Raw genomic sequence first — 21,598 nt, 5'->3', positions numbered from 1 at the left:
GCGAGCGGACGTGCCGATCATGAGCTCCGTAGGAGCGGCTTCAGCGGCCCAGCAGGGCCGCGGTACCAGGAGTTTTGCCTCAGAAGACCCGGAATACCAAGATTTGCTGCCTCAATTGCCGACAGGTCGGATAGTTTTAAATACAGTTTTTCTGCATGCGGATGTGCGTGCCAGGCCGTATCGTGTGGAACATTTCCGAGATGCGTTGGCTAGCTTAGGCCTACTTGCCGATGTCATCGCCCTAGGGGCGTATCAGATGAGCCACGTTTGGGCGGTTACTTTCAAGAGCGACGAAGGCGCGAAAAAGCTTTCAAGCGCCAAGAACCTCAAGGTGAATGAACATCGGTGCATTGTCGTTGATCCTGCCAATCAGGCCGTGCGGCTGAAGTTGCATTGGATGCTTCATAACGTGTCGGACGAGGATATACGGACAGCCCTGTTACCGTTCGGAAAGGTCACGGACGTTTTCCGTGAAAAGTGGCGTGCTCAAGGAGTTCAAGATAAAGCATCGTCGACACGGGCGGTGTCCCTGGTTCTGAAGACGGGTATGACCGTAGAAGACCTGCCCCATCAACTTCGTGTAGCTGGTGAGCAGACCCTAGTTGTGGTACCGGGCAGAGCACCCCTTTGCCTGAAGTGCCGAAACACCGGACATGTCCGACGTGACTGCCGCGTCCCGAAATGTGCAGTATGCCGTCGCTACGGCCACCAGGATACGGAATGTGTTAAGACTTACGCATCCGTCGCAGGACCTGCGCTTCGAGAGGACGTGGCTGACCTGTTAATGGATGAGGCTGACGTTGATGAGGCTTCCCGCGTGCTAGTACCACCGGCGGACATAGTTGCAACACCTTATGTGGCGGCTGCTAAAGCCACGAAGGTGGTAAATGTGCTGCCTACGAGCCCGAAAGATGCAGTGCAAAGGCCATGCGACGAAGGAGCCAAAGAAGAATCGGCCGCAAAATCCGCCACTGCCGAGGAGGCCGCCACGTAGCACGGACCGGCAACTCCCTTGATGGACGTCGAAGAATCGAGTGCAAGCAATGTGGCTATGAAAAGAGCGAGGGACTCGACCGGCAACCTGGACGGCAGCCTGGACGGCAACCTTGACAACGGGGCCAAAGACGAGCCGCCGCCAAAAGCGCAGGCGGGTCGTCGTGTGCCCGTGCGCCCGAAGCCAAACATCCCGCCGGACAGACGGCCGGCGGCAAAACCGCCTAAGTAGGACTCGGCGCCTACTGGGGCGCCCCGACTAACGTCGTGAAGAGATGGCGTCCTTTTTGGAATCGGGCTTCGCGTACGCTCTAAAGGTACGCGTGTGGATCGAGCGGTTTTCAGTGCAAAAGTTATGCATGCAAATTTTTCTACAGTGTGTCTGGATCGCTTGTTCTTCAGCGACACCGTGCGATCGGCTTGCTTTTGCAGATAAATGGCGGTGAAACTAGAGAGAGCACTGAGAGTTGCCACGTTAAATGTCCGTGGCCTTGGAGCGCGAAGGAGGCAGTATCAACTTAGCCGCTTGTGTATGGAGAAGGAACTCGATGTAGTTGCCTTACAAGAAACTAAGGTCGAAACCCAAGAGCAGACCGATCGCATGGTGACGCCTTTCACGGCGCATTACAATGTGTGCGTGTGCCATGCGAATGGCACATCAGGCGGATGTGCGTTGTTAATACGGAAGAGTGCTGGTATTATTGAAGAAAGTGTAACTGTTTCTGAAACTGGCCGCTTGCTTATTGTAGATTTTTCTTTTTCCCACGATTTGTGGCGGCTCGTATGCGTTTATGCGCCAAACAATGTGAATGATCGATTTTTGTTTTTTGAATGTATCGAGCAATATCTAAAATGTGATCGCTTTGTCATATTACTTGGTGATTTTAACTGTGTGTGTTCTCCGGAAGACCGACTAAAAAGGGAAAGGGTTCGCGATAAAAGTGCTCTCCTTTTGAGCAGACTAATTGAAGACCCCAACTTAGAAGATGTGGGCCTAGTCCTCACTGATGGTATGATTCCGCAGTACACGCACATTCAGCGAAATAGCCGAGCAAGGCTGGACAGAGTGTATGTTTCTGACGACTTGATCACCCTTTGTAATAGTTATAACGTCGCACCGCAATCGTTCACGGACCATAGCCTGGTAAGCTTCTCGATTGGGGAAAAAGTTAAAAGAACACGATTCAACTGGAACATGTGGAAATTCAACGAAAAGCTGCTTGATGATGAACCATTTGTGCGCAGAGTTAAGGAAAAGATAACAGAGTTGATGACAAATGAGGGTGAATATTTTACTGCCACATGGGAGGAATTTAAGATTCAAGTTAAGTTCATTGCAATAGAAAGAGGAAGCAGCCTTCAGCACGATAAATTACAGAAACAAAGAGAGCTGCAAAGACAGCTAGAATATCTGTCAAGCGCACAAAATGCGGGTCACGATCTATTAGCTGAAAACGTAAAGAAAGTAAGACACGAGCTTGAAGTTATCGACGCCGAGCGATACAAAGCAGCAGTTATACGCGCTAGAAGCGAACGCCTATGGATGGGTGAGATACCAAACAAACGGGCAATGAGCGATGAAAAGCGTCACGCGTCAAGAAATGAGATCCTACAGATACGTCTTCAAAACGAGGTGACGTCAGACGCTTCGTCGATTGAGAAAGCTTTTGTGGAACACTATCGCGAATTGTTCGGCAATGTGACTCCTTCTGGACTGGCCTTCGAGAGTGAATTCATGAGCGAGATGCCAAGGTTGGATGACGACGTTAGAGAAAGTCTTGAGAGACCAATAGCTGTGTCCGAGATTGAAAGGGCGATAGAAGAACTGCCATCAGGCAAATCGCCAGGGCCGGACGGCCTAGGCGCCGCTTTTTACAAGGCATTCAGTCAGGAGTTTGCGTGTATATTGCACCGACTACTCTCAGAGGCGTATGAATTTAAAAAAGTACCACCCTCATTCCAGACTTCGCACATAGTATTAATTCCGAAAACCGATGAACGGGAAAAGCTCCTTTCAGTAAGTTCATACAGACCGATAAGTCTGACCAACACAGATTACAAAATATTTATGAAAGTACTGGCTCGACGATTTCAAAGCGTGATTCAGCAGCTTGTAGGGCCACACCAGACGTGTGGCATTAAAGGCCGCACCATTTTCACGAACACCCACATTGCAAGGAATGTGCTTGAATGTTGCGATGCCATTGGGGGTCGGGTGGCCATGTTGCAGCTAGACCTTGCGAAGGCGTTCGACCGGGTGTCACATGAGGTGCTTTTCGCTATACTGCAGTACTGTAATGTTGGGAGCGTCATTGTAGATGGCGTTAAAATGGCTTATGAAGACTGTTACATGCAGCTTATAGTTAATAGGTGTCTTAGTTCGCGGGTGCCACTCCGCTCGTCTGTACGGCAAGGCTGTCCCTTGTCTCCCTTGCTTTTTGCCCTGTACCTCGAACCCTTTTGTATGGCAGTCATACGGAATGAAAACATTCGTGGTTTTAGGCTGCACGCCGCAGAAGTTAAAATGCTAGCTTATGCAGATGACGTCGCCGTCTTTTGTGAAGACAGGGAAAGCGTGGTCGAGGCTGTCCGCCTTGCAAGATCCTTTTGTAGGTACACTGGTGCCCAGATAAACTTCGAAAAAAGTGTTGGGATATGGCATGGAAGCTGGGACGCGACACCCACAAAATTCGCCGGTATGCAGTGGACTACAGTGCCTCCACTGTATCTAGGAGTGCCACTTGAGCACTATCGGGACTCGACACAGTTGTGGACCGGCCAAATAGAATCAATGAAAGAAAAGATAAAAGGATGGCAGGGCCGGGGATTGTCAGTGTTTGCGCGTGCTTCAGCTTGCAATATATTTTTAATTGCCAAAGTTTGGTACATACTGCAAGTAATGTTCATGTCCCGTGTAAACGTTCAAAAAATGCATCGAGTGTTTGCTACCTTCATCTGGAACTCCACTTGGGAGCGATCCAGTCGAACAAATCATTTTCGCACAGTTCGAAATGGGGGCCTTGGGCTCTCACACTTGTTCATTAGACAGATCGTATCGCGGTTCATCTTCCGGCGAGATGAAAGAAATGTTTTCCTCCGTACGGTCATTCAGGCGAAAATGGCAACAGAACTGCCTGAATTTGTTGTGTCCACATCTAGTGCTATCACTAGAGCGACTGGGTACTATCGTGAAGTCGTTGCATCTTTTAGAATACTCTGCGCACGTTTTTCGCTGGAGTACTTGTGCTCAGTGAGAAGAAAGAAACTGTACGCAGATTTAGTTGACAGTATGTTACCTATCCCACTGTATAGGAGTGTTTATTGTGGAGGCCCAGGAAAAGATGTGCTGAAACGAGTCAAAAGGATGCCTGTAAGACCTGCTGCGAAAACTTTCTTTTTCCACCTACACACGAACACCCTCCCCGTTAAAGTATGGCTAGAACAGAAAGGAATATTCGTACCCTGGACTACCGATTGCCGGCTGTGTAAAAAGCCTGAAACAATTGAACACGCCTTCATTGAGTGTTGGGACGCTGTCTTTCACTGGGACATCTTGCAGCGCACTCTTAAAAAAGAACTCCCCATAAACCCCTATGGAATTCGGTTCCTTCCAGTTGAAAGCGATGACGGGCCACCGTTCGACATGTTCATGTTGCTGGGTCTCCACAGTTTGTGGAAAACAAGAATGGCTGTACGTCATGCTGATGTGAATGTGTGCTCTGCGCGAGAGAACTTCATTGAAAGTATGTCACTATTACGAGAAGTGTATCGTGCACAAAGCGAAACCCCAGACTGGGTTAGCATCCTTGATGAGCTGGTGTGCCTCAAGAAATTTTAGCGACCATCCCACCTGATGTGATGTGGGTGCACTGTGTATATGGATTTGTTTTTTTTTGTGTGTTAATGTCTAAGCAGGCAATAAAGAAAAAAAAAGCGTCGGTGGTATAGCGGTTAGCATAGCTGCCTTCCAAGCAGTTGACCCGGGTTCGATTCCCGGCCGACGCAAATATTTTGTGCACATGCCTACACGTCAGCTCCTCCTATCTATGCACATTATCAGTTGGCATGTGTGAAATTGACCTTTTCTTTTATTCGTGGTAAAAGCGGCGTTCTATCGTTAGAAAAAAAGAAATACACTCCTAGATTACCATAATGCGAAGACCCTGCATCTGCCTAATAAATCCATTCCGTGCACTGGGCGTCATTTTATTCCGGCTGTGTCGACACTCTTTTTGCAATTAACAACTGAAGTAAGACTGGTTGGAACAACCGAAAACACGCGTCGGTGGTATAGTGGTTAGCATAGCTGCCTTCCAAGCAGTTGACCCGGGTTCGATTCCCGGCCGACGCAAATATTTTGTGCACATGCCCACACGTCAGCTCCTCGTATCTATGCACATTATCAGTTGGCATGTGTGAAATTGACCTTTTCTTTTATTCGTGGTAAATGCGGCGTTCTATCGTTAGAAAAAAAAGAAATACACTCCAAGATTACCATAATGCGAAGACCCTGCATCTGCCTAATAAATCCATTCCGTGCACTGGGCGTCATTTTATTCCGGCTGTGTCGACACTCTTTTTGCAATTAACAACTGAAGTAAGACTGGTTGGAACAACCGAAAACACGCGTCGGTGGTATAGTGGTTAGCATAGCTGCCTTCCAAGCAGTTGACCCGGGTTCGATTCCCGGCCGACGCAAATATTTTGTGCACATGCCCACACGTCAGCTCCTCGTATCTATGCACATTATCAGTTGGCATGTGTGAAATTGACCTTTTCTTTTATTCGTGGTAAATGCGGCGTTCTATCGTTAGAAAAAAAAAGAAATACACTCCTAGATTACCATAATGCGAAGACCCTGCATCTGCCTAATAAATCCATTCCGTGCACTGGGCGTCATTTTATTCCGGCTGTGTCGACACTCTTTTTGCAATTAACAACTGAAGTAAGACTGGTTGGAACAACCGAAAACACGCGTCGGTGGTATAGTGGTTAGCATAGCTGCCTTCCAAGCAGTTGACCCGGGTTCGATTCCCGGCCGACGCAAATATTTTGTGCACATGCCTACACGTCAGCTCCTCGTATCTATGCACATTATCAGTTGCCATGTGTGAAATTGAGCTTTTCTTTCATTCGTGGTGAAAGCGGCGTTCCATCGTTAGAAAAAAAAAGAAATACACTCCTAGATTACCATAATGCGAAGACCCTGCATCTGCCTAATAAATCCATTCCGTGCACTGGGCGTCATTTTATTCCGGCTGTGTCGACACTCTTTTTGCAATTAACAACTGAAGTAAGACTGGTTGGAACAACCGAAAACACGCGTCGGTGGTATAGTGGTTAGCATAGCTGCCTTCCAAGCAGTTGACCCGGGTTCGATTCCCGGCCGACGCAAATATTTTGTGCACATGCCCACACGTCAGCTCCTCGTATCTATGCACATTATCAGTTGGCATGTGTGAAATTGACCTTTTCTTTTATTCGTGGTAAAAGCGGCGTTCTATCGTTAGAAAAAACAGAAATACACTCCTAGATTACCATAATGCGAAGACCCTGCATCTGCCTAATAAATCCGTTCCGTGCACTGGGCGTCATTTTATTCCGGCTGTGTCGACACTCTTTTTGCAATTAACAACTGAAGTAAGACTGGTTGGAACAACCGAAAACACGCGTCGGTGGTATAGTGGTTAGCATAGCTGCCTTCCAAGCAGTTGACCCGGGTTCGATTCCCGGCCGACGCAAATATTTTGTGCACATGCCTACACGTCAGCTCCTCGTATCTATGCACATTATCAGTTGCCATGTGTGAAATTGACCTTTTCTTTTATTCGTGGTGAAAGCGGCGTTCCATCGTTAGAAAAAGAAAAGAAATACACTCCTAGATTACCATAATGCGAAGACCCTGCATCTGCCAAATAAATCCATTCCGTGCACTGGGCGTCATTTTATTCCGGCTGTGTCGACACTCTTTTTGCAATTAACAACTGAAGTAAGACTGGTTGGAACAACCGAAAACACGCGTCGGTGGTATAGTGGTTAGCATAGCTGCCTTCCAAGCAGTTGACCCGGGTTCGATTCCCGGCCGACGCAAATATTTTGTGCACATGCCCACACGTCAGCTCCTCGTATCTATGCGCAATATCAGTTGGCATGTGTGAAATTGACCTTTTCTTTTATTCGTGGTAAAAGCAGCGTCCTATCGTTAGAAAAAGAAACGAAATACACTCCTAGATTACCATAATGCGAAGACCCTGCATCTGCCTAATAAATCCATTCCGTGCACTGGGCGTCATTTTATTCCGGCTGTGTCGACACTCTTTTTGCAATTAACAACTGAAGTAAGACTGGTTGGAACAACCGAAAACACGCGTCGGTGGTATAGGATTCTGCTTCCGGCTCCCGAGCTGAACGGATCGCGGGATCATGGGCTCCAATGGAGCGGCATATGCGGCTGTTAGCCGCGGCAACAGGCTTTCGACGGAAGAAGATAAAGATTACCAAATAATTTTGCCTCGCCTACCTACAGGACGTATTGTTTTGAACACAGTTTTTTTGCACGGCGACGCTCGTGTTCGCCCGTTTCGTGTAGAAGATTTTCGAGACGCGCTTCAAGCTGTTGGTATGCTCTCTGGCGTCGTCGCCCTTGGAGCATACCAAATCAACCATGTATGGGCGGTGACGATGAAGACAGCCGAGGCTGCCGAAAAGGTGGCGGCCCTAAAGGAGCTGCAGGTGAAGGGGCGTCGCTGCCTGGTCATCGACCCCAAGGAACAACAGGTGAAGCTTCGTATCCACTGGCTTCTGCATGGGGTGGACGACGAAGACGTCAAGACCGCGCTGGCCTCCTTCGGCAAGGTGACGGAAGTGACCCGGGAGCGCTGGCGAGTGGATGGCGTTTCCGACAAGGGCTCGACGACCCGAGCAGTGCTGCTGCAGCTGAAGGCAGGAATGAAAGTCGACGACCTGCCCCACCAGATCCGCGTCGCCGGCGAGCTTGCGCTGGTGGTAGCCCCAGGACGTCCCATGCAGTGCCTGCGCTGCCGGGGCTCTGGCCACGTTCGTCGTGAATGCAAGGTTCCCCGTTGCTCGCGGTGCAGGCGTTTTGGACACAACGACGCGGACTTTGTGCGTTCATACGCAGTAGCCGCGGGTTCGGCGGAGAGCGAGCCGTCGACGTTAGACCATGTAATGGACGTGACCGAGGCGGAGGAAGCGGCCACGGGAGCTGGAAACGGCAAAGTGGCGGCAGAAACCGGCGCGACGACCAAGCAAGCCGAAGGAGGAAGGAATATCCCTCCCCCCAAAGAACCAGCAGCTACAGTCGAGTGCGTGAAGACGGCCCCGCAAGAAAATGAGAGCCACCAGCCAGCTACGGATGCAACGCAGGCAGAGGCGGACGACAACGCGACCCCTGCTAGCGCCCGCGTCGAATCCGTCTCGGCACCGGTCAAGAGATCCCTGCTGCACGAGGAGAAAGTCGACGGAAAGGCCGGCGGTGACTCCGAGGCACCACCCGCTAAGACGCTACCTGGAAGGCGCTCCACCCTCAAGCCTAAGCCGAACCTGGAGACTGACCGTAGGCTTACCCCGAAGCCGACCAAAGAGGAACCCGGGCGACGGCCGCCGGATGGCCACGGAGGCGTCTAGCGGTCAGCTAGACGTTAAGGTGAGCACCATGCTCCGGGCCTTCTCCCCTCCGGTTTTCACCAATAATGGCTACCAACCCGTCGCTTAGCCTCGGCACGCTAAACGTTCGAGGTCTGGCCGCCAAAAGGAAACAGAGTCAGGTTTACAGACTACTAGTGGACCACGACCTCGACGTTTTAGCCGTGCAAGAAACCAAGGTAGACGGCGAGGAGGAGACCGGGAGCATGGTGCAAAGGTTCACGTATAACTACTATACGGTAGTGAGCCACGCCTTAGGGACTTCGGCAGGGTGTGTGCTGTTCGTGAGGAAGCTCCCTGGTCTTGTTATAGATGGTTACTTCTCCTGTACTTCTGGTCGACTTGTCTTTTGTGACTTCAGCTATTGTAATGTCCAATGGCGCGTGTTTTGCATTTATGCGCCTAATACTGTGCAAGAGAGGGCAAATTTCTTTTTGAGTTTAAAGCATCATTTACATGTGCAAAAAATGATAGCCTGTGTAGGCGACTTCAACTGCGTATTGAAAGCTGAGGATAGGTCTACGCGTCGCGTGGTTTGTGACAAAAGTAGTGATATCCTGGCGCAGATCACACACGAATTCGAATTAGAAGATATCGCAGAATGTTTTCGCGGTCACGGAGACGTAAGCTACACTCACTTTCAGGGCACAAGTCACGCACGCTTAGACCGTATCTATCTTTCATATGATTTAGTTGAAAAATGCCAGTGCTACACAGTTACGGCCATATCTTATTCTGACCACTGCCTGGTAAAATGCACGGTGGGCAGGAAGAAAGAACGAAACAAGTTCGTCTGGGAACTGTGGAAATTGAATGCAGAGCTGTTACGGGATGAAACTTTTAACGAAAATGTAGTGGCTGCTCTGAATTCTTTTGGAACAGACAGTTCTACGAAATTTGGTGAGGAATGGGAGTTGCTGAAGCAAAGCATTAAATTGAAGGCAATCGAAAGAAGTAGCGTACTGCGATATGAACAAAAGGCCAGAGAAAAGGATTTAACAACATTGCTAGAAAAATTTGCGAAGCTTGAATGCATGCAACCTGGCGCCTATCAACAAGATATGCGCGCCGTTAAGAAGAAGCTCGAGGTATTCGACGAAGATCGCTTCCGAGGTGCGCTAGTGCGCGCCAGAGCAGAAAGGCTATCATGCGGGGAAACGCCAACGAAAAGAGCACTGGGGTTAGAAAAAAAGCACTCGAGACGTAAGCAGATTGAGGCTATCGAATATGAAGGGGTGGTATTAACGGATAACAATAATATAGGGCGTGCTTTCTTTGAGCATTACAAAGAACTTTTTACATTCAGGCCTGCCAACATGCACGATTTCAAGAAATTATTTTTGCAACGAATCCCACAGCTCTCGAGTGAGGTTAAAGAAACCTTAGAACGACCATTAACAGAACATGAAGTGATGAAAGCCATCGAAGACCTGAATCCTGGGAAGTCGCCAGGTCCAGACGGTCTTTGTGCCGCATGGTACAAATCGTTCAAAAGCCACCTAGCTCCTATCTTAACAGCAGTTTTCAATGAAGCATATGAACTGAAAATACTTCCACCATCCTTTGGCCAGTCCCATACAGTACTAATACCGAAAACAGAAGAGACCGAAAAGCTCAAGCAACTTTCCTCCTACAGACCCATAGCGCTTACTAACTGTGACTACAAAATATTGATGAAGGTGTTGGCACGACGTGTCGAGTCAGTTATTCAGGAAGTAGTCGGCCCACACCAGACGAGTGGTATTCGTGGAAGAACCATTTTCACTAACATCCATAAAATGAAGTGTGTGCTGGAGTGTTGTGACGCCATGTGCGATGCAGTAGCCATCCTCCAGCTAGACTTGGAGAAGGCGTTTGATTGTGTTTCTCACGACATATTGCTTACCATCCTTGAACACGTTAATTTTGGCCACATAATCACTGAAGGGGTGACCATGGCGTACCGGAGCTGCTATACCAGACTTATAATTAATCAGATGTTGGGGGCCCCCATTAACGTGAAGCACTCCGTTCGCCAGGGTTGTCCACTCAGTCCACTCCTGTTTTGTGTCTACATAGAAACGCTATGTCTGGACATCATTGAAAATGAATGTATTAAGGGGTTTAGTCTTCAATCAGCAGAAGTGAAGCTACTGGCATACGCTGACGATGTGGCTGTGTGCTGTGAGGACAAACAAAGTGTATTGAATACTGTTAATATCGTCAAAAAGTTTGGTAACGTCACTAACAGCTACGTTAACTGGCAGAAATGTTTGGGGTTTTGGCATGGAAGGTGGGCGTCTACACCAGACCACTTTTCGAACGTAAACTGGGTCACGACGCCAGTTAAGTACCTTGGAGCACCCCTTGATGCCTACAAGGACAGTAGCGAGTACTGGAAGGAGCGGACAAAACAACTAAAAGAAAAAGCCGACCGATGGAACGCCTGTTACTTGTCAATATTCGCGAGAGCTACAGGGTGCAACATGTTTCTCGTGACAAAGATCTGGTACGTAATGCAGGTACTACAGTGCTCTCGTATTAACGTGCAGAAACTGCACCGCGTGTTCGCTGTATTCGTGTGGGCATCAAGCTGGGAGCGATGTAGCCGAGATAATCTCTTCCGGCGCGTGAAGGATGGTGGTCTGGGGTTGGCGCACCTCTTCTTGCGTCAACTGGTGAATAGATTCTCCTTCTTTCGAGATACAAACGACCCATTTCTGCGCACTGTGATCCAAATGAGGCTGTCAAGATCACTTCCCGAATTCGTTGTAGGTACGGAAATAATGCCAGGACCAGTCCGTGGTTTCTTTCGGGAAATAGTTCAGAGTGTTTCCTTTTTGCGTGTTCGTTTTTCAAGTACATATTTGTGGAGTGTAAAACGGAAAAAGTTATATCGTGATTTATGTGACAGTGTTTTGCTGGTACCTATGTACAGAGCCCCGTACAGTGGAGGCCCAGGCCTAGATGTATTGAAAAGGGTGAAGAAGATGCCAGTTCAACCAGCCACTAAATCGTTCTTTTTTAAATTACACACTGGTACTGTACCTGTTAAAACCTTCCTTGAACAACGTGGGTTCTACATGCCATGGGGAACCCACTGCCTTATATGTAAAAAAACAGAAAGCATAGATCACGTCTTCATCCACTGTTGGGAAGGGGTCTTTTTCTGGGACGTGCTACAAAGGACTCTAAAAAAGGAGCTACCTATAGATCCCCACGGAATCAGGTTTCTGCCAGTATATGACGACGAAGGTTTCCCGTACGACCTGATCATGCTTACGGGCCTCCACAGTTTATGGCGCGCAAGAATGGCGGGTTACCATTGTGACCCGGATGCCCGACCGGCGCGTCTGTACTTTTGTGAATCCATGCAACGGTATGTGGAAGTGATCAGGATGCAACAGCCTGTTCCTGAGTGGCTGTCGAGGGTTGAACCCCTTACAGCACTAAAGGAATTTTAATCCGACAACGTCGTGCCACAGTAGCGGACGGCAGCGAATGTAAATATTACTGTTCCTTGTTCCCTTTGTGTATTCATCCCTTTTTGCTTCTTTGGTCTTTGTTTATATCATTTAGGAATTTGTGTTGTGTTATGTCGAGGACTGGCAATAAAGAAAAAAAAAGAAAAAAAAAGCGTCGGTGGTATAGTGGTTAGCATAGCTGCCTTCCAAGCAGTTGACCCGGGTTCGATTCCCGGCCGACGCAAATATTTTGTGCACATGCCTACACGTCAGCTCCTCGTATCTATGCACATTATCAGTTGGCATGTGTGAAATTGACCTTTTCTTTTATTCGTGGTGAAAGCGGCGTTCCATCGTTAGAAGAAAAAAGAAATTCACTCGTAGATTACCATAATGCGAAGGCAATGCATCTGCCTGTTAAATCCATTGCGTGCGCTGGGCGTCATTTTATTCCGGCTGTGTCGACACTCTTTTTGCAATTAACAACTGAAGTAAGACTGGTTGGAACAACCGAAAACACGCGTCGGTGGTATAGTGGTTAGCATAGCTGCCTTCCAAGCAGTTGACCCGGGTTCGATTCCCGGCCGACGCAAATATTTTGTGCACATGCCTACACGTCAGCTCCTCGTATCTATGCACATTATCAGTTGGCATGTGTGAAATTGACCTTTTCTTTTATTCGTGGTGAAAGCGGCGTTCCATCGTTAGAAGAAAAAAGAAATTCACTCGTAGATTACCATAATGCGAAGGCAATGCATCTGCCTGTTAAATCCATTGCGTGCGCTGGGCGTCATTTTATTCTGGCTGTGTCGACACTCTTGTTGCAATTAACAACTGAAGTAAGACTGGTTGGAACAACCGAAAACACGCGTCGGTGGTATAGTGGTTAGCATAGCTGCCTTCCAAGCAGTTGACCCGGGTTCGATTCCCGGCCGACGCAAATATTTTGTGCACATGCCTACACGTCAGCTCCTCGTATCTATGCACATTATCAGTTGGCATGTGTGAAATTGACCTTTTCTTTTATTCGTGGTAAAAGCGGCGTTCTATCGTTAAAAAAAAAAGAAATACACTCCTAGATTACCATAATGCGAAGACCCTGCATCTGCCTAATAAATCCATTCCGTGCACTGGGCGTCATTTTATTCCGGCTGTGTCGACACTCTTTGCAATTAACAACTGAAGTAAGACTGGTTGGAACAACCGAAAACACGCGTCGGTGGTATATCATTCTGCTTCCGGCTCCCGAGCTGAACGGATCGCGGGATCATGGGCTCCAATGGAGCGGCATATGCGGCTGTTAGCCGCGGCAACAGGCTTTCGACGGAAGGAAATAAAGATTACCAGATAATTTTGCCTCGCCTACCTACAGGACGTATTGTTTTGAACACAGTTTTTTTGCACGGCGACGCTCGTGTTCGCCCGTTTCGTGTAGAAGATTTTCGAGACGCGCTTCAAGCTGTTGGTATGCTCTCTGGCGTCGTCGCCCTTGGAGCATACCAAATCAAAAATGTATGGGCGGTGACGATGAAGACAGCCGAGGCTGCCGAAAAGCTGGCGGCCCTGAAGGAGCTGCAGGTGAAGGGGCGTCGCTGCCTGGTCATCGACCCCAAGGAACAACAGGTGAAGCTTCGTATCCACTGGCTTCTGCATGGGGTGGACGACGAAGACGTCAAGACCGCGCTGGCCTCCTTCGGCAAGGTGACGGAAGTGACCCGGGAGCGCTGGCGAGTGGATGGCGTTTCCGACAAGGGCTCGACGACCCGAGCAGTGCTGTTGCAGCTGAAGGCAGGAATGAAAGTCGACGACCTGCCCCACCAGATCCGCGTCGCCGGCGAGCTTGCGCTGGTGGTAGCCCCAGGACGTCCCATGCAGTGCCTGCGCTGCCGGGGCTCTGGCCACGTTCGTCGTGAATGCAAGGTTCCCCGTTGCTCGCGGTGCAGGCTTTTTGGACACAACGACGCGGACTGTGTGCGTTCATACGCAGTAGCCGCGGGTTCGGCGGAGAGCGAGCCGTCGACGTTAGACCATGTAATGGACGTGACCGAGGCGGAGGAAGCGGCCACGGGAGCTGGAAACGGCAAAGTGGCGGCAGAAACCGGCACGACGACCAAGCAAGCCGAAGGAGGAAGGAATATCCCTCCCCCCAAAGAACCAGCAGCTACAGTCGAGTGCGTGAAGACGGCCCCGCAAGAAAATGAGAGCCACCAGCCAGCTACGGATGCAACGCAGGCAGAGGCGGACGACAACGCGACCCCTGCTAGCGCCCGCGTCGAATCCGTCTCGGCACCGGTCAAGAGATCCCTGCAGCACGAGGAGAAAGTCGACGGAAAGGCCGGCGGTGACTCCGAGGCACCACCCGCTAAGACGCTACCTGGAAGGCGCTCCACCCTCAAGCCCAAGCCGAACCTGGAGACTGACCGTAGGCTAACCCCGAAGCCGACCAAAGAGGAACCCGGGCGACGGCCGCCGGATGGCCACGGAGGCGTCTAGCGGTCAGCTAGACGTTAAGGTGAGCACCATGCTCCGGGCCTTCTCCCCTCCGGTTTTCACCAATAATGGCTACCAACCCGTCGCTTAGCCTCGGCACGCTAAACGTTCGAGGTCTGGCCGCCAAAAGGAAACAGAGTCAGGTTTACAGACTACTAGTGGACCACGACCTCGACGTTTTAGCCGTGCAAGAAACCAAGGTAGACGGCGAGGAGGAGACCGGGAGCATGGTGCAAAGGTTCACGTATAACTACTATACGGTAGTGAGCCACGCCTTAGGGACTTCGGCAGGGTGTGTGCTGTTCGTGAGGAAGCTCCCTGGTCTTGTTATAGATGGTTACTTCTCCTGTACTTCTGGTCGACTTGTCTTTTGTGACTTCAGCTATTGTAATGTCCAATGGCGCGTGTTTTGCATTTATGCGCCTAATACTGTGCAAGAGAGGGCAAATTTCTTTTTGAGTTTAAAGCATCATTTACATGTGCAAAAAATGATAGCCTGTGTAGGCGACTTCAACTGCGTATTGAAAGCTGAGGATAGGTCTACGCGTCGCGTGGTTTGTGACAAAAGTAGTGATATCCTGGCGCAGATCACACACGAATTTGAATTAGAAGATATCGCTGAATGTTTTCGCGGTCACGGAGACGTAAGCTACACTCACTTTCAGGGCACAAGTCACGCACGCTTAGACCGTATCTATCTTTCATATGATTTAGTTGAAAAATGCCAGTGCTACACCGTTACGGCCATATCATATTCTGACCACTGCCTGGTAAAATGCACGGTGGGCAGGAAGAAAGAACGAAACAAATTCGTCTGGGAACTGTGGAAATTGAATGCAGAGCTGTTACGGGATGAAACTTTTAACGAAAATGTAGTGGCTGCTCTGAATTCTTTTGGAACAGACAGTTCTACGAAATTTGGTGAGGAATGGGAGTTGCTGAAGCAAAGCATTAAATTGAAGGCAATTGAAAGAAGTAGCGTACTGCGATATGAACAAAAGGCCAGAGAAAAGGATTTAACAACATTGCTAGAAAAATTTGCGAAGCTTGAATGCATGCAACCTGGCGCCTATCAACAAGATATGCGCGCCGTTAAGAAGAAGCTCGAGGTATTCGACGAAGATCGCTTCCGAGGTGCGCTAGTGCGCGCCAGAGCAGAAAGGCTATCATGCGGGGAAACGCCAACGAAAAGAGCACTGGGGTTAGAAAAAAAGCACTCGAGACGTAAGCAGATTGAGGCTATCGAATATGAAGGGGTGGTATTAACGGATAACAATAATATAGGGCGTGCTTTCTTTGAGCATTACAAAGAACTTTTTACATTCAGGCCTGTCAACATGCACGATTTCAAGAAGTTATTTTTGCAACGAATCCCACAGCTGTCGAGTGAGGTTAAAGAAACCTTAGAACGACCATTAACAGAACATGAAGTGATGAAAGCCATCGAAGACCTGAATCCTGGGAAGTCGCCAGGTCCAGACGGTCTTTGTGCCGCTTGGTACAAATCGTTCAAGAGCCACCTAGCTCCTATGTTAACAGCAGTTTTCAATGAAGCATATCAACTGAAAATACTTCCACCATCCTTTGGCCAGTCCCATACAGTACTAATACCGAAAACAGAAGAGACCGAAAAGCTCAAGCAACTTTCCTCCTACAGACCCATAGCGCTTACTAACTGCGACTACAAAATATTGATGAAGGTGTTGGCACGACGGGTCCAGTCAGTTATTCAGGAAGTAGTCGGCCCACACCAGACGAGTGGTATTCGTGGAAGAACCATTTTCACTAACATCCATAAAATGAAGTGTGTGCTGGAGTGTTGTGACGCCATGTGCGATGCAGTAGCCATCCTCCAGCTAGACTTGGAGAAGGCGTTTGATTGTGTTTCTCACGACATATTGCTTACCATCCTTGAACACGTTAATTTTGGCCACATAATCGCTGAAAGGGTGACCATGGCGTACCGGAGCTGCTATACCAGACTTATAATTAATCAGATGTTGGGGGCCCCCATTAACGTGAAGCGCTCCGTTCGCCAGGGTTGTCCACTCAGTCCACTCCTGTTTTGTGTCTACATAGAAACGCTATGTCTGGCCATCATTGAAAATGAATGTATTAAGGGGTTTAGTCTTCAATCAGCAGAAGTGAAGCTACTGGCATACGCTGACGATGTGGCTGTGTGCTGTAAGGACAAACAAAGTGTATTGAATACTGTTAACATCGTCAAAAAGTTTGGTAACGTCACTAACAGCTACGTTAACTGGCAGAAATGTTTGGGGTTTTGGCATGGAAGATGGGCGTCTACACCAGACCACTTTTCGAACGTAAACTGGGTCACGACGCCAGTTAAGTACCTTGGAGCACCCCTTGATGCCTACAAGGACAGTAGCGAGTACTGGAAGGAGCGGACAAAACAACTAAAAGAAAAAGCCGACCGATGGAACGCCTGTTACTTGTCAATATTCGCGAGAGCTACAGCGTGCAACATGTTTCTCGTGACAAAGATCTGGTACGTAATGCAGGTACTACAGTGCTCTCGTATTAATGTGCAGAAACTGCACCGCGTGTTCGCTGTATTCGTGTGGGCATCGAGCTGGGAGCGATGTAGCCGAGATAATCTCTTCCGGCGCGTGAAGGATGGTGGTCTGGGGTTGGCGCACCTCTTCTTGCGTCAACTGGTGAATAGATTCTCCTTCTTTCGAGATACAAACGACCCATTTCTGCGCACGGTGATCCAAATGAGGCTGTCAAGATCACTTCCCGAATTCATTGTAGGTACGGAAATAATGCCAGGACCAGTCCGTGGTTTCTTTCGGGAAATAGTTCAGAGTGTTTCCTTTTTGCGTGTTCGTTTTTCAAGTGCATATTTGTGGAGTGTAAAACGGAAAAAGTTATATCGTGATTTATGTGACAGTGTTTTGCTGGTACCTATGTACAGAGCCCCGTACAGTGGAGGCCCAGGCCTAGATGTATTGAAAAGGGTGAAGAAGATGCCAGTTCAACCAGCCACTAAATCGTTCTTTTTTAAATTACACACTGGTACTGTACCTGTTAAAATCTTCCTTGAACAACGTGGGTTCTACATGCCATGGGGAACCAACTGCCTTATATGTAAAAAAACAGAAAGCATAGATCACGTCTTCATCCACTGTTGGGAAGGGGTCTTTTTCTGGGACGTGTTACAAAGGACTCTAAAAAAGGAGCTACCTATAGATCCCCACGGAATCAGGTTTCTGCCAGTATATGACGACGAAGGTTTCCCGTACGACCTGATCATGCTTACGGGCCTCCACTGTTTATGGCGCGCAAGAATGGCGGGTTACCATTGTGACCCGGATGCCCGACCGGCGCGTCTGTACTTTTGTGAATCCATGCAACGGTATGTGGAAGTGATCAAGATGCAACAGCCTGTTCCTGAGTGGCTGTCGAGGGTTGAACCCCTTACAGCACTAAAGGAATTTTAATCCGACAACGTCGTGCCACAGTAGCGGACGGCAGCGAATGTAAATATTACTGTTCCTTGTTCCGTTTGTGTATTCATCCCTTTTTGCTTCTTTGGTCTTTGTTTATATCATTTAGGAATTTGTGTTGTGATATGTCGAGGTCTGGCAATAAAGAAAAAAAAAAAAGCGTCGGTGGTATAGTGGTTAGCATAGCTGCCTTCCAAGCAGTTGACCCGGGTTCGATTCCCGGCCGACGCAAATATTTTGTGCACATGCCCACACGTCAGCTCCTCGTATCTATGCACATTATCAGTTGGCATGTGTGAAATTGACCTTTTATTCGTGGTAAAAGCGGCGTTCTATGGTTAGAAAAAAAAAGAAATACACTCCTAGATTACCATAATGCGAAGGCAATGCATCTGCCTGTTAAATCCATTGCGTGCGCTGGGCGTCATTTTATTCCGGCTGTGTCGACACTCTTGTTGCAATTAACAACTGAAGTAAGACTGGTTGGAACAACCGAAAACACGCGTGGGTGGTATAGTGGTTAGCATAGCTGCCTTCCAAGCAGTTGACCCGGGTTCGATTCCCGGCCGACGCAAATATTTTGTGCACATGCCCACACGTCAGCTCCTCGTATCTATGCACATTATCAGTTGGCATGTGTGAAATTGACCTTTTCTTTTATTCGTGGTAAAAGCGGCGTTCTATCGTTAGAAAAAGAAAGAAATACACTCCTAGATTTCCATAATGCGAAGACCCTGCATCTGCCTAATTAATCCATTCCGTGCGCTGGGCGTCATTTTATTCCGGCTGTGTCGACACTCTTGTTGCAATTATCAACTGAAGTAAGACTGATTGGAACAACCGAAAACACGCGTCGGTGGTATGATTCTCCTTCTGGCAGCCGAGCTGAGCGGTCAGCAGAATCATGGGCTCCAGTGGAGCAGCGACAGCGGCCACTTCTGGCCGCGGAACCAGGCTAAACGACGATAAGGATTATGCCTTTATTTTGCCGCAACTGCGTAAAGGTCAAGTAGTGATTAATACCGTCTTTTTGCACGGTGATGTACGTGCGAGACCGTACAAGGTGGAAGATTTCAGGGACGCCCTTCTGTCGATGGGCCTGCTGCCTAATGTGGTATGCATAGGGGCGTACCAGATCAACCACGTCTGGGCAGTGACCTTCAACGATGCGACTGCCACAAGAAGAATGCTGGACCTTAAGAAACTTCAAGTTAAGGGACGACGATGCGTCATCGTTGACCCGCAGGATCAGCAGGTGAAGCTAAGGCTTCACTGGCTGCTGTACGGCGTTGCCGACGAGGACGTTCGGATGGCATTCGCGGCGTTCGGCAAGGTGGAGGAGGTGAGCCGGGAGCGATGGCGCGTCGAAGGCATGGCAACGAAGACCTCAACCACCAGGACCGTCATTCTCAAATTGAAAAGCGGCATGAAAATGGAGGACCTGCCACATCAGATACGCGTCGGCGGAGAGTTGGCCTTGGTCGTCGTGCCCGGTCGAGCGATGCAGTGCCTGCGCTGCCACGGCACGGGACACGTCCGCCGTGAGTGCAGAGTCCCCCGATGTACCTTATGTAGACGTTTCGGCCACGTCGACGATGACTGCGTAAGATCTTATGCCACCGTAACAGGTCCAGTAACTAGTTTCGTTGCGGCAGAGCACGTCATGGACGTGGCCGAAGCGGAGGACGCTGCTAAAGGAACGCTAGACAAGGTCTCGACAGCGACAGCCAGTGGGACGACGCCTTTGGGCGTGGTCAGCAAGGTGGCTGATACTACCGTGAAGCCGAGTGGGATGCTGCAGGTCGCGACCGCTGAGGTCCAGTCTACGCGGAGCAGTAGTGAGGACCCGCCCGACAACGATGCGACGGCAATGCAGCAGGAGGAGGCTGTCCTCGACTGCGACCGGACTTCGACTCTTGGAGCGCCAGTCAAGCGCCCCCATGACCAGACTAAGGACCGCAACGACGGTGCGACCGGCACCAGCGAAGGGCCGGCGACAAAGACACCTCTTGGGAGGCGCACGAGCTTGAAACCAAAGCCGAACGTCCCACCTGAGAGAAAGCCTGCGGACAAAGTGGCGCCCACAAACAACGCCGGGAAGCCGGGAGGTCCCGGAGGCGGCTAGCCGAGGGCTGGTCGTGAACGGTAAGCACCATGCTCCGGGCCTACTTTTTTCTTTAGCTCAACATGGCACAGATACCGTCCCTTAATATTGCCACTTTAAACGTGAGAGGGTTGGCGGCTAGTCGTAGGCGAAGTCAGGTGCTACGGTTGGTCACTGACCACGATATAGACGTACTAGCCGTCCAGGAGACTAAGGTTGACGGGGAGGAGGAGACCGGGAGCATGGTGCGCCGTTTCACGACCAGGTATTTTGCGGTGGTAAGCCATGCCTTAGGCACCGCTGGGGGGTGCATTCTTTTTGTGAAGAAACTGCCTGGACTGCACATTCAAAGTATGTTTTCTTGTCTGTCTGGAAGGCTTGTTTTTTGTGATATTATTTTGTGTGATGTTCAGTTCCGCGTCATATGTGTATATGCGCCGAATTCAGTAGACGAGTGCGCCCTTTTCTTTTCGAACCTTTCGCAGTATGTTCGATGTGATAAGCGCGTTATACTGCTAGGAGACTTTAATTGTGTAATGAGCGTTACAGATAGAGCCAATAATGCTGGTGTGCGGGACAGAAGCAGTGAAATCTTATCAAAACTAATTAGTGAAAATGAACTCGAAGACGTTTTTGAGTGTCTGGAAGGGGGGCGTGATGTGACTTTTACACGTTTTCAGGGCAGTAGCCATGCGCGGTTGAACCGAATCTACATTTCGCTGGATGCAATTCCAAGATGCCACGGTTATTGTGTAGTACCCATATCGTTCTCAGATCATTGTCTCGTAAAATGTAATGTCGGTATAGGGAAAAGCAAACATGCGTTTAATTGGGAGATCTGGAAAATGAATGCGTTGTTATTAAATGATGAATCTTTCGTAAAGGGAGTACGGGATTCGGTTAATGAAATACGCGAAGATGCAGCTGAAACATTAGCTGAAAAGTGGGAATGTTTTAAACAAAAGGTTAAAATGAAAGCAATAGAAAAGTCAAGTTGTCTTAAATTTGAGAGGGAATATAAAGAAAAGGGTTTGCGAACACTACTTCAGCAGCTGATAACGCTTGAGTGCAGAGAGCCTGGTCTGTACAAAGACGATGTGCGGAGCGTCAAGGAAAAGCTTGAACAGATCGACAAAGAACGTTACCAACGTGCCATCGTGCGAGCAAGAGCAGATTCACTAGCGGCAGGGGAGACGCCCACTAAAAGGGCGCTCGGGTTAGAGAAGGCTCACGGACGACAAAACCATGTCGATAACCTTTTAATCAATGGAGCCGTTGTTGACGATAACGAGAGCATAGCCCACGCCTTCTTCCAGTACTACCAGTCGCTCTTTGCATTTCAGGAAGCGAATTTAGAGGGTTTTAAAGCAGACTTTCTGCATCGCATGCCGCGTTTGAGTGATGAAACTAAGGAGCAATTAGAAGGGAAAATA

The 21,598-nt window shown here is 49.1% G+C and overlaps 1 protein-coding gene and 12 non-coding genes across 13 annotated transcripts; all 13 read left to right on the top strand.

The window, feature by feature from the left end:
• Positions 1 to 19: 19 nt before the first annotated feature.
• Positions 20 to 20,186, top strand: LOC142563436 (uncharacterized). The gene is made up of 3 exons (XM_075673991.1): positions 20 to 883; positions 19,308 to 19,554; positions 19,690 to 20,186. Exons 1-3 carry the CDS (start codon positions 20 to 22, stop codon positions 20,184 to 20,186), a joined length of 1,608 nt encoding a protein of 535 aa, XP_075530106.1.
• On the top strand, positions 4,927 to 4,998 carry TRNAG-UCC (transfer RNA glycine (anticodon UCC)). The gene has a single exon. It is a non-coding gene; the product is annotated as a tRNA-Gly (tRNA).
• On the top strand, positions 5,273 to 5,344 carry TRNAG-UCC (transfer RNA glycine (anticodon UCC)). The gene has a single exon. It is a non-coding gene; the product is annotated as a tRNA-Gly (tRNA).
• TRNAG-UCC (transfer RNA glycine (anticodon UCC)) lies at positions 5,620 to 5,691 on the top strand. The gene has a single exon. It is a non-coding gene; the product is annotated as a tRNA-Gly (tRNA).
• TRNAG-UCC (transfer RNA glycine (anticodon UCC)) lies at positions 5,968 to 6,039 on the top strand. Its single transcript has one exon. It is a non-coding gene; the product is annotated as a tRNA-Gly (tRNA).
• On the top strand, positions 6,316 to 6,387 carry TRNAG-UCC (transfer RNA glycine (anticodon UCC)). Its single transcript has one exon. It is a non-coding gene; the product is annotated as a tRNA-Gly (tRNA).
• Positions 6,663 to 6,734, top strand: TRNAG-UCC (transfer RNA glycine (anticodon UCC)). Its single transcript has one exon. It is a non-coding gene; the product is annotated as a tRNA-Gly (tRNA).
• Positions 7,012 to 7,083, top strand: TRNAG-UCC (transfer RNA glycine (anticodon UCC)). Its single transcript has one exon. It is a non-coding gene; the product is annotated as a tRNA-Gly (tRNA).
• Positions 12,274 to 12,345, top strand: TRNAG-UCC (transfer RNA glycine (anticodon UCC)). Its single transcript has one exon. It is a non-coding gene; the product is annotated as a tRNA-Gly (tRNA).
• Positions 12,622 to 12,693, top strand: TRNAG-UCC (transfer RNA glycine (anticodon UCC)). Its single transcript has one exon. It is a non-coding gene; the product is annotated as a tRNA-Gly (tRNA).
• On the top strand, positions 12,970 to 13,041 carry TRNAG-UCC (transfer RNA glycine (anticodon UCC)). The gene has a single exon. It is a non-coding gene; the product is annotated as a tRNA-Gly (tRNA).
• TRNAG-UCC (transfer RNA glycine (anticodon UCC)) lies at positions 18,221 to 18,292 on the top strand. The gene has a single exon. It is a non-coding gene; the product is annotated as a tRNA-Gly (tRNA).
• Positions 18,564 to 18,635, top strand: TRNAG-UCC (transfer RNA glycine (anticodon UCC)). Its single transcript has one exon. It is a non-coding gene; the product is annotated as a tRNA-Gly (tRNA).
• Positions 20,187 to 21,598: the final 1,412 nt, after the last annotated feature.

The sequence above is a fragment of the Dermacentor variabilis genome, chromosome 11 (assembly GCF_050947875.1).
Source record: "Dermacentor variabilis isolate Ectoservices chromosome 11, ASM5094787v1, whole genome shotgun sequence".
NCBI classification, from domain to species: domain Eukaryota; kingdom Metazoa; phylum Arthropoda; class Arachnida; order Ixodida; family Ixodidae; genus Dermacentor; species Dermacentor variabilis.
This window is presented reverse-complemented; position numbering and strand designations above follow the sequence as displayed.